The sequence below is a fragment of the Hyla sarda genome, chromosome 9 (genome assembly GCF_029499605.1).
Source record: "Hyla sarda isolate aHylSar1 chromosome 9, aHylSar1.hap1, whole genome shotgun sequence".
In the NCBI taxonomy this organism is placed as follows: Eukaryota; Metazoa; Chordata; class Amphibia; order Anura; family Hylidae; genus Hyla; species Hyla sarda.
The window spans coordinates 26,269,761-26,282,528 of record NC_079197.1 but is presented as its reverse complement, the minus strand read 5'-3'; the positions used below and the strand labels follow the sequence as shown (position 1 = coordinate 26,282,528).

General features: G+C 42.5%; 1 protein-coding gene across 1 annotated transcript in view; it reads left to right on the top strand.

The window, feature by feature from the left end:
* Nucleotides 1–1,127, top strand: part of LOC130291677 (deoxyribonuclease-1-like) — a 34,848-nt gene extending 33,721 nt beyond the window's left edge. The window contains exon 10 of the mRNA XM_056540764.1: nt 797–1,127. Within this exon, the coding sequence (XP_056396739.1) occupies nt 797–1,011 (215 nt within the window). The 3' untranslated portion in view covers nt 1,012–1,127. The remainder of the gene's footprint in view (nt 1–796) is intronic.
* Nucleotides 1,128–12,768: the final 11,641 nt, after the last annotated feature.

The following is a 12,768-nucleotide window of genomic DNA, read 5'->3' as shown; positions in this document are numbered from 1 at the left end:
CATTATAGGGACCTGCTCAGCCCGGACCTTAAACATTAATGTGTGGGTACCCAGATTCAACAGCTGCCAACCAATGTGGAAATCCCTTAGCCTGCCATCTGAAAAGTTTAGATGTAGCATAAGTAGCCTACATTTAGCCAGTCATCATTTATTTCTCTCTTTGACCCTTACCAGTCTATAGAGGGCTAACTTTAAGATCATGGATCTCTAGGCAACAGGTCCCATACCTTCCATATGCCATTAACAATTCTGGTATGTTGTCATATGTCACCAGGGTTCAGATGTGACTCAGGCACCCCTTATAGCTTTGACACCACCACTCTTTGCTGTATTATTGTTTTGTTATTGTGTCCTTTGGATTAATTGAGATTGGTTCCAGATACTGTATTATAGGAGGTGTATGGCTACCATTATACATGAGGCTTCTCAAACTCTTTCTCCGATGAGTAGCTGTTGAAGCAGAAATTTGTATCCTTTCACACCCTTAGTTTACCTCATGGACTTCCACAGCCCCTTAAAGGGGTACTTCAGTTATTTAAAATGTATCCATAGCCATAGGGCTTCAGAGATGGGCCCCGTTCTGGAGATCATGGAAGCTACCGGGTCTATCCTGTGGATTAGGGGATATGTTTTAAATAACCTTACAACCCATTTAACCCTGGTTGGATTAAGATGCCACTATCCTTAGTCCTGAAAATCATATTTTGCAATCAGACTTTTCTTGCACAATAGTTTTTAATTTATTGTCTAAATGATGTCTTTGGATTTCATTGGCTTTTTTCCTATTCTGTTGCAGCATCATACAGTGCCCAACGTTTTGCCATCAGCTCTAAAATTGGAATAAATGGGGGCCTTTCTCTTAATGGAGTATGTGACTGTGCAGGGGTCAACTTAGAATCCTGTGTGGGGCGCTGTGGAGCAAGTGGGAAGAGTTTCCCTTGTAACTGTAATCCTTCATGTAGCAGCTACAATGACTGCTGTTCCGACTATCGCGCTGCCTGCATCGTTTAACTTCATTGACACTGATACACCAGCAAAAATCTTGTGATATTAAGTATAATAGAGTGAACTGCAAAATATTTCTTCATTAAACACCTTGTTGAAGATGTATTTTACTGTGTCAGTGTCTTTATGTGATGCTTTGTACTCTCTTTTAAAAGTATAAAGCATGAATAATCAGCTCACCCTCTGTTCAGGAGGAGGTTCCAGCGCACGGAGACCCACAGTGCAAGTGGTTAAAGCCAGGAAAGAAAGTAGTCCAGTGCTTGTTAGACGTTCTGGATAAAAAACATTTTCTTTAAAAAAATCCATTAAAATGAACAAGTACAAAGTACAAATATACAGTTTAAAGATGAATAGAAAAGAAGAGCTAATTTCTTTAAAAAAAAATGCTCCCTATCTGTCTCCAGGTTGGCTTTGGTTCTGCAGCTCAGTTTCATTGAAGTGAATGGAGCCAAATTGTAATACCACACATATCCTGCGGACAGAAATTGAGCTGTTTTTGAAAGAAATTAGCTCTATTTTTCTATTCCTGGATAACCCCTTTAATGCTGTATATTTGTACTCTGTACATGTGCATTTAACAGATTTTTTTTAAATACATTTTTTTTTTATACACAACTTCTTACAAGCGCTGGACTATTTTCTTTTCCTTTTTAAAGTGTGGTTTTAACATTCTAGCAGTTAGTTGCTGTTGTCTCCATGTTTACCAGACACTGTATAAGACACCATTCTAATTTAGAATGTCAGTCATTTTCCCCTTAGTCCTTTCTGCAGCACAATTGTGGGGATTTTTCCTCCTCCCAGCTGACTAATAGAACAAGTGGATCTTTTAACAATTAAGCCATACTGTAAAAGACTCCCCTAAATCCCACCCCTTGCGTAATTTTTTAAATACAGATGGTTTAAAAAAAAGAGAGGGAGTATTGTACTGCTAAACTGTAAATGTCCCTGACACCCTATCAGCAGCACCACTATAGAGATGTAGCAAGAAGAATGCTATAGGGAAGGATCTCCTTAACAGATCTTAGAATAGAACTTCCAAAGGAAGATTTATCAAACTGTGTGAGAGAAAAAGTGGGAAGATTTCCCCACAGCAACCAATCACAGCTCAGCTTTCACTTTACCAGAGCTCGTTAGCTGAGCTGTGATTGGCTGCTGGGGGAAAATCTCGCCACTTTTTCTCTCACACAGTTTGATAAATCTGGGCCACAGAATCTATAATGTATCTGGAATAGACTCTAAAGAGACAAAAACACTGCCACACATGAAAGGATGTCAACCGCTGAAAGACATTAGGTGCACAAACAAAAAAATCAACAGTTAAACAAAGATGGCTGCCACACACACAGGAGCCAGCAGGCAAACTTAAACTCATAGGGGGAGATTTATCAAACCTGTCCAGAGGAAAAGTTGCTGAGTTGCCCATAGCAACAGTGGTGGCCCAGTACAGGAGATGTTTCCCCGTACCCTTGCTGTCCTGTCAGGCAGCCTCCTTCAGTGTCCCTAGGGCCCCTTGCACCTGTTTCCCCCATGTACATATGTTCTGCAGTGAATTGTATTATAAAATGTGTTGTATCTTTAAGAATTAGGTCATGTGATTATTACCCAGAAGGTACCAGTGACCAGGTAACCCCTATGGGCACCCTGCTAGTCTCCCCCATATAAGACCTGGGTGGAGCTTCTCTCTCTCTTCTGCTGAGGTCCAGTGCAGTCGCCTAGTTTGTGTGTCCAGAGTGTTGAAGGCCTCAAGTCCAGTCCTGCAGCCGCCATCAAGTCAAGTAAGAGAAAGTCACAGCTTTATGATTCAAGTCAGTCCCTGTCATCTGTCAACTCAGCGTGGTCTGCATTCAATTGTCCAGTCCTGCTACAAGTCCCAGCAAGCCCTTAAGGTCTTTGCATCACTGCACTTATAACCAACCCTGGTGCCTCAAGTAGGCCCAAAGGTCCCTGTGCCATGTAAATGGAAACTTGTAATATAAATAGCATGTGGTAAGTAGGGGTGAAATTTGGCACTGGTGCCCAGTGGCTTCAAATCTACATTGTGCTAACAATGTATTAGATGCCAGACCAGGCCAGAGTACCATAATAATGGGAATATCAAAAAATACAGAAATGTATGGCTGTTAGACATTTTAATGGCTCCTCCTTTCAGACTTATTATCATTGAATTGATGTAATCGCTGTAACAAAAAGCAACAGGAAGACATTTATCGTATTCAATCGAAACCAAATGCATGTCCTGTGGCTAAGTCTACAACGCGACCTGCCACCGAAGCTCTGAGCCCACATATTGGACGTATTTGTAAAGGATATACCAACATAACAACAGAGGCTGCGTCCTGCCTCCATCCAGTCAGCACATAACAAAAATAGCTTCAAAGGAAGGGGGACATCTGATCTTTTTCAAAGGAAAGTGGTGTTCCGGGCTTGGAATAAGAAACAGTGATGGCACCACATGGTCCTTGAGTCATTCGTACTTGGGCTTTGCACAGATGCATCATATATAACCTGTGCATAATGCTGCTCTACCACCTGACTGCGCACTGCATCTGGCTTTGCACAGTTGTGATGCATTTTCTCATGTTTGGCTTCATAAGTTGTAGACAGAATATTTAAAAATACAAACAAAAAAAAAACAATTTTTAAATAATAATTTGAATACCGGGCCCCTGTTATGGAGGGTGTTTAGAGTGTGGAATGATTTCAGATTGGCCCCAACAACCTCTTCTACTTTTCTATAGGCCCCATCCTCTAGCCCATGTGTTCTCCCCCATACAGTGCAAGCTTCTTGAACAGTGGAGCAGTGACCACATAGTTGTATTTAAAGGGGTGCTCAGGCATTTTTATAAATTTTAAACAGATTTGTAAATTACTTCTATATAAAAATGTTAATCCTTCCAGTACTTATCAGCTGTTGTATGATTCTGCCTGATCTCAGTGCTCTGCTACCTCTGCTATGGGGATTTGCTCCTGGTCTGGACATTTCCTGACATGGACAGAGGTGTCAGCAGAGAGCACTGTAGTCAGACAGAAATAAATATACAACTTCCTTTGGAACATACAGCAGATGATAAGTACTGGAAGGATTAAGATTTTTACATAGAATTAATTTACAAATCTGTATAAGTTTTTGGCACCAGTTAATAAAAAAAAAAAAAAAGTAGTCTGTTCTTACTCATCCTGTTCTCAGTCTAGTTTTCCGTGTATTATATTTCAGTTTCCTTCTAGGCCAGTATCCTGATCACATGGTGGAGTCTGCCTGCTGGCTAGAAGTCTATTTGGCTTTAGTATTGATGTCCCTCCATGTTTGGAGTGGGGAGTCTAGTTTGTTCTTTGTTTAGTGTCCAGTGTGAACAGTATTCTATGTTTCTTGACCTGCTTAGTGTTTTACATTAAGTTCATCTGTTCATCCCCTGTATCTCCTGGTGTTTGCTGTGTGCTTAGTCCATATCTAGTCTTGTTCATTTATTCATATCTGCCGTTTCTCTTGATTACGGTTTCTGAACTGTATGTTGGAAAAGAAAAGAGGAAAGGCGCACCCTGTGTAGTAAAGCCAGCATGAGGGTGGGGAGAAGGAAAACTGAAATATCCGTGCTCACCCTGCTGAGTTGTGTGAGGACATACACAACTATGCTGAATGCATGTGATTTTAAGGATCACAATCCTGTTGTCTGCAGCCTTCCTGGAGAATTTGTGGAATAGAACAAGACTTCAAAGGGAAACCAGGATTTTCGGCGCTGACCATAGAAAAGGTATCAGAGCCCAGGTAAGAGAAGGAGGTTTATTAGCAACGCGTTTCACCGCGCTTGCGCGGCTTCTTCAGGCTTAACACACGGCAGTTGTAACAGGGTTATATACCCACACGGGATTAACCCATGGAGTGCATAATTAAAATATATTACAAACCATAATAAATGGACAATATAAAATGTATAAATAACAATGATCATACATATACATTTATAACACTCAGCACTGATCATAATAAAATATTAATTACAACCATAAAAATTTGAAACAAAAAAAATAATAATAAATCCAATAACCGCATGGTGTGGGTTAGTTGATAGATCTAGACTGGGAATAAGGTTACAACAGGGCGTATCCAATTCAACCCGATGGTTTATAGAGTGAGCTGCATGATTTGTACAGGGAACATCAGACAGGGGTAAAACATTTTATAGGAGTCAACAAGAAAACCTAAACAGACCAAAAAAACGCACAGTATGAACAGGTTAAAAAAGTAAAATTCATTGTATCCAATTTTATTTAATTAACCGTGAGTGTTTTTGGATTCATAAGTTAGCGACTTTATTTCCGCACGGTTTGAGTGAGACAATTGAAAATACTCGTTGACTTTATTATTCATCTTCATTATATATATATATATATATATTTGAACAGGTTCAAAAAGTAAAATTCATTGTATCCAATTTTATTTAATTAACCGTGAGAGTTTTTGGATTCATAAGTTAGCGACTTTATTTCCGCACGGTTTGAACGAGACAATTGAAAATACTCGTTGACTTTATTATTCATCTTCTTTATATATATATTTTTTTATAATAGTTTTATCTATATTTAATATATTACTTGTTTCTACTCCTTATCCAAACCGTGCAGATTATTATTATTTATACCCTCTGGTTAAAATTGGATACAATGAATTTTACTTTTTGAACCTGTTCTTACTGTGCGTTTTTTTGGTCTGTTTAGGTTTTCTTGTTGACTCCTATAAAATGTTTTACCCCTGTCTGATGTTCCCTGTACAAATCATGCAGCTCACTCTATAAACCATCGGGTTGAATTGGATACGCCCTGTTGGAACCTTATTCCCAGTCTAGATCTATCACCTAACCCACACCATGCGGTTATTGGATTTATTATTATTATTTTTGTTTCTGATTTTTATGGTTGTAATTAATATTTTATTATGATCAGTGCTGAGTGTTATAAATGTATATGTATGATCATTGTTATTTATACATTTTATATTGTCCATTTATTATGGTTTGTAATATATTTTAATTATGCACTCCATGGGTTAATCCCGTGTGGGTATATAACCCTGTTACAACTGCCGTGTGTTAAGCCTGATGAAGCCGCGCAAGCGCGGTGAAACGCGTTGCTAATAAACCTCCTTCTCTTACCTGGGCTACGATACCTTTTCTATGGTCAGCGACGAAAATCCTGGTTTCCCTTTGAAGTCTTGAACTGTATGTTGGTATGCTATGTCCTTCCCTGTTTGTATATTTATATCCTGTCTGGTTTATATGGTTGTTTGGTTGTTTTCCCGTTATGTTTCTGACCTGTCCCCGACTATGTACAGTATTATTTGTGTACTTTTACGCCCATTGCTTTTTAGCGTAGGGAGGGACCGGCTCCAAGTTGTAGACAGGGAGAGTGTTTCTAGGGACAGTTTAGGGCTTACTCTCCCTGTCCACTCCCGGTCATGACATAAAGGGAAAACCTGTCATCAGATTTTACCATATATAACGCGCTGCAGCAAGATATATGTAGTAAAATCTTCCTCACCATCCCCAGGGGACTTTCCGGCCCACAGGAATGGTGAGGATATGATGTTAGAAAGTGATCCCCTTCGGCCCAGTAAGTAGTCCCCTCAGATCTGCAGTAGAAAAGCCTTCGCATCAAATCTGTGCAGGATACTGTATGTATGAGCACACCATAGAGTGGAATTGACAAGTTTAGCTGACTATGTTAGTGGAGAAAGGGTTGGGCTCTACTCAAAACTAGAAAGCCCCTTTTCATGTTTCATGCACAGTTTTGCAAGTATAGGCAGTATGCGATAATATATAATATGGGTTAAGGGTCATACTGAGCTAGTAAAAGGGCCATAGCTATAAGGGGTCACAGAGCTAGCAGTCATACCCAGGCCCTCATGCCTGACACATAAGAAGACACCAATATTACAAATGGCATACAGAAGATAAAGGGCCCTGTTGAAGTTTTTGCTTTAGTAACCATGGAGGTGCATTAAAGGGGTTTATTAAAAATCAACTGGTGCCAGAAAGTAAAACAGATTTGTAAATTATTTCTATAAAAAAAATTGATAAAATGATAAATAAACAGTTACAAAAAAAAATCTTGATTCTTCCACTACTTATCAGCTGCTGTATACAACAGAATAAGTTGTGTAGTTCTTTGCAGTCTGACCACAGTGCTCTCTGCTGACACTTCTGTCCGTGTCAGGAACTGTCCAGAGCAGAAGCAAATCCCCATAGCAAACATATACTGCTCTGGACAGTTTCTGACATGGACAGAGGTGTCAGCAGAGAGCACTGTGGTCAGACAGAAAAGAAATTCAAAAAGAAATGAACTTCCTCCGTAGTATACAGTAGCTGATAAGTACTGGAAGGATTAAGATTTTTAAATAAAAGTAATTTACAAATCTGTTTAACTTTCTGGCACCAGTTGATTTAAGAAAAAAAAAAAATTAGTTTTACACCCGAGTATCCCTTCAGAGAATCTATCATCTGTGTCACCAGCACTAACCTGTTGGTGCAGGCTTGTAGTGAGGGTGACACTGGTGAAAATGACACTTATCATCGGCCGATCTGTGGCTCCATTCGTCTATTATTCTTCTAATTGGTCCATGGGTGGCGGTCCAGGAGCACGCTGACATCACGGCTCCTGCTTCTTCAAACCTGCTTGTAGCCAGGTCAAGTAAGAAAGCAGCAGCCGTGACATCAGCGTGCTTCTGGACTGCCGTCCATGCACCAAGCCTGCCGTCTGAATATGGAGGATAATGGGGGAACAGGGCCACAGGTCTGCCCATGATAAGTATCATTATAATCAGTGTTGCCCGCACAACAAGCCTGTACCAAAAGGTTAGTGCAGGTGATACTGATGACAGATTCCCTTTAAGTTACACCCCATTATATCTATGATTGCCTCATGCCGTCCTGACCTCAGAATACATGGCCAACTCAGTGTCAAATCTGGTCAACACATTGTTGCCCTCACTTTGCCCAATGTTCTCTATGCGACCACCTGACTGTTCTGTGGTCCAGAGGAAATGAGCCAAGATTCTTTGGCTTCATCAAAAATGTCTCCGATCAGATGCTGAGAGAGACCTTTTGTGACGGTTGTAATGTTCCCAGCTGCAATACTAACATCAAACAAGGCTTTATCTCTCTGCTAGTAGCTGAGGAAAGGGAGGTACCCGTCAGGCTAAGAGGGAAATTAAGCTTAAATAGCTATGGAATGACTATAGGTCTAGACTACTTGGCAAAGTTAAGGAACGTGAGTCAATATGAGTTGAATAAACAAAGCAGCAACTGCTGATTTCTGAACAAAGGGGGCACATGGAGGAGGCCGGGACAACGAGAGTGTCCACTCATTGGACATCGTCTTGGAAAGAGAACAGCATCTAACACACGTAGTGTAGTGACCATGAGCAGCCAGATCACAGATGAAGCGGGCTTGACAATCCCAGGCTCCTGCTAGGATTACACCCATGCTTAATGTACAAAACTAGGGGGGTCCTGAGTGGAGACCACCCTTTATTTTAATTATTTGCAGCATACAATCTAAGGACTTTTACAACAATATGTAGAGTGTAATATATACATTTTTTTCTCATGACATAAGAAGAAATTCAGATACTGTCTCAAGTTATGTTTTGATCATGGTTTCGGAGAGAGGATGGGGGATAGCTTGTAGATTGGTCAACACACCGAGCAACCTAGTCACCATTTACCATCTATCTTTACTGTGGTATGGCGGGGTGTAAGGTGCGGGGCAGATGTTGTTACCCTAGGGGCAGATGGTATTAACCCCCCCACCCAATGAGGTGACCAGTGACACAGAGACCTCGCAGGTTTGCTGGGACTTGTAGTTGGACGGGAGAATTTACTGCAGGCCACGCTGGGTAGACAGATGACTTGACTGGCTTGTGACTGGCAGGACGGTGACTTTAGCTTACTTGCACTTGACTTGTGGCTGAAGGACTTGACTTGAGGCCTCCAATACTCCGGAGACACACACTAGGCACGACTTTACTGGACCTCAGCAGGAAGCAAGAGAGCAAGAGCTCAAAGAGAGAAGCTCCACCCAGGGCTTATATGGGGGAGACCAGCAGGGAGCCCATAGGTCACATGGTACATTTTATTAAAGGCATAACACATCTTTTAATATACATCATATATACAAAGGGGGAAACAACTATAGGGGGCCCTGGGGACACTGAGGAACACTGACTGACAGGGCAGGAAAGGTACGGGGCAACACCATCCCGTACTGGGCCACCACATTACCATCTGTCTATACAAAACAACATTAAAAATTAGTTTTGTGGTGTCCCGGTACAGGACATGATCCTGTACCCTTCCTAAGTTCCCTCAGGAAGAGTCCCTGCAGTCCATAGGGCTCTCCTGCAGGGCTTACCCCTTGCTCACCTTATATAAATGTATTGTTTACATATTGTTCTTTGTGTATAAAGTTGTACAAATGTATAGGACCTTCCTGGGTCATGTGATCTACCGTCATGTCATGTACCCAGAGTTTCCTGGGTACATGACCTACAGGCTTTGCAACCAATGGGCTTTAGTCCAGCCCCCCTAGTATATAAGGGGCTGTAGTCTCTAAATTCTCTCTCTTCCTGCTGGACACTAAAGAAGCACAATACCCACAACTACTAAATTCATCTCATCTAGGCCAAAGCCTAAAGAACCTGCAGCCACTTCAAAACGTTAGTTATCAAGCTCTATCTAAAATTCCAGTGACTACTACTCAACTCAAGTATACAATTAGTAGCACAGTGGCCTGCATAGATATTCTCAATACTACAAGTCCCAGCAAGCCTGTGAGGTATCCTACATCCCTGTTGCCTCTAGAGAAACTGCATAACTGTAAAGACTGTTCCATAAGAAGTTTAAGTAAAAGTTCCAGTTATCTCACAATTCCTGCTGTGGACATTCCTTTATTGCCTGCCGTTTCTGGGTTGGTTGTTGGCAGGGCCTTCTACAGAAAACAACCACATCCTGGCGTCATGACAAATCAGGGGTTAATAACACCTTACCCCACAGGGTTAATACTACCAGACCCTGCTACACCATTGCAACACCCCAGACACCACGGTTTGTTAAAGGATGAAGTGACTGTTGTTAAAGTAGCAGAATCTTTTGTTCATGCTATATTATTGTGTGCTGAGAATGTAGATGATTTGGATTATGAAGGTCTCTGACCTCCGACATAGAACCAATGTACCACACAGTATAAGCAGGAGAGACTGTGGGACACTTGTTATAATCTTTGCTGTCTACAGTGTTGTGCCTGTATTGGACAATACCTAGTAAGCACACATCAGAATTAAAGGGGTATTCCGGCCAAAAACATCTTATCCCCTATCGAAAGGATAGGGGATAAGATGTCTGATCGCGGGGTGCCTGCCGCTGGGACCCCCGCGATCTCCCTGCAGCAGCCCGCATTCTATGTGTAGTTGCGTCTGAAGTTTCAGAAACCTCCGGGCTTCCGAGACGGGGAAGTGATGTCACGCCACGCCCCCTCCATTCATTTCTATGGGAGGGGGCGTTACGGCCGCAATGCCCCCTCCCATAGACATGAATGGAGGGGGCGTGGCGTAATGTCATGTCCCCGTCTCGGTAGCAGGGTGGTTTCCAAAACTTCAGATGCAGCTACGCATAGAATGTGGGCTGCTGCAGGGAGATCGCGGGGGTCCCAGCGGCAGGCACCCCGCGATCAGACATCTTATCCCCTATCCTTTCGATAGGGTATAAGATGTTTTTGTCTGGAGTACCCCTTTAAGCATAAACATTGATACCTCTGTACTATGGAGCGTTTCTATTTTTCTTTTAGTATTCCATCTTACCTTGGAAGTGTTCTACTACCATTTTGTCAAGCAAATGAAACTGTTTTATCTGTTTGATGTTACCCAAATCCCCTGTCTGTCATTTGCACTTTAAAGGGGTACTCCAGTGCCCCAGCGTTTGGAACATTTTGTTCCGAATGCTGGGTGCGGGCTGCGGGGGTCGTGACATCACCACCATGCCCCTCGTGATGTCACACCATGTCCCCTCAATGCAAGTGTGATGTCCCAGTATGGGATGATATGGCCCCGTACTGTCCTCCTGCCCTGTCAGGCAGAGTCCCAGCATGTCCCCAGGGCTCCCCTGCAGCATACCTCCATTATGTATATAGGTTTACCTCATTTAATATCCTGTTGCTTAAATGTTTGTACCACATGATTGTTACCCAGAGGGCTCAAGTGACCCCCCCAAGTGACCTATGGGCTCCTTGCACAGCCCCCCTATATAACCATGGAAGGGGCTGCAAAATCTCTTAGTACATTGCTACTTCTGTTGTATGCTGAGGTCCAGTGCAGACATCTTGGTGTCTGTGTCAAGAGCATTGGAGGCCTCAAGCCTAAAGTCCTGCAGCCACAAGTCGGTCATCAGTAAGTCAAGTCATCTTATTGTCAGTCACCATCTCTGTCAAGTCAAATCCATCTGTAGTCATCGTGGCCTGCACTAAAATCAGTTTAACTACTGCAAGTCCCAGCAAGCCTACGAGGTCCCCCTGTGTCACTTCCCTGGGATAATTGACTGTACTGCAAAGACTATATCACCTGTCTTGCCTCAGTAAAGCTGCCGATATCCTTAATCTGGCGTTGGTGTCTTCATTGTCCCTGCCTAACCCAGTATCAGCGGTATTACCTTCGGGTGGTTAAGGCTAAACCATGCCCTGGCGTCATGACAAGAAGGGGTTAATACCACCTGCCCCTTGGGTCATAACATCTGCCCTGCATCTACCCTGCACCTCACACCCTGTCACCACACAGGTCTATGGGAGGGGGCGTGGCAGCCGCGCCCCCTCCCATAGACTTGCATTGAGGGGCATATGTGCTAGGACCCATTCTCCTGCTCTGGTATACCTGGCCCATCCATGCATTACATGAATCGCAATTATTTCAATGGATGTTATGTAATGCTACATTTCCCTTGATGCTGCCACTACTGCAGCATGAGATGCTAGACTTTCACAAAACAACCCCTTAAAGAAAACCTCCAAGCCGGAGCTAAAAGATTTTATTGTAATCTCTTTTTATTCAAATTTTATGTTAAGGCAAAAACTGTTTGACAGCCAATAAAGTATACTGTAATCTAGCAGCCCAGGGGAGCGCCCAGTGGGTCCCAAAGCCTAATTTACATATCCTTGTAAACTTTTATATCTGCTAGAGGGGTCGATTAACTAATGAGAGGTATGTACGGATTCAAGGTTAATATGGAGCGATGCTTTTACTTTATACCCAAGAACCTGCTGAAAGGTCTGCTTTGATACGCAGGAAACCCCACCGCATGTGACTTATGGCGCCCTACTCTATTCCACACAGCCAACAATGATTTGAGGCACCAGAGTACATATATGTTTGTATCAAACTGAGCTCTAACTGAATTACTAACTTATTGTGGCAGCCACGGGGTTTTAGGAAATACCTTATCACTTCGTGACACCAGGGCACTGTTAGCCTATACACGGTCCAAGGTTGGAGACAGCTTCTCCTGGGCCAGACATGAGGAGTAAAGGAACACACTGATGTCATGTTACGGATAACTGTCTTACTAAACTGGGTGCAGATGTTGATATACAGAGAGTATGGTGCACCGTGGAGAGGATGCAGCGTAACCCCTTGGAGCCCTGTTGCCTTGCTGAGACTCATGGTGCTTTCACCCAATAGATTGATACTGACTTGAAAGAGGATTGAAGATTGGTCCAGGTAGCTAGGGT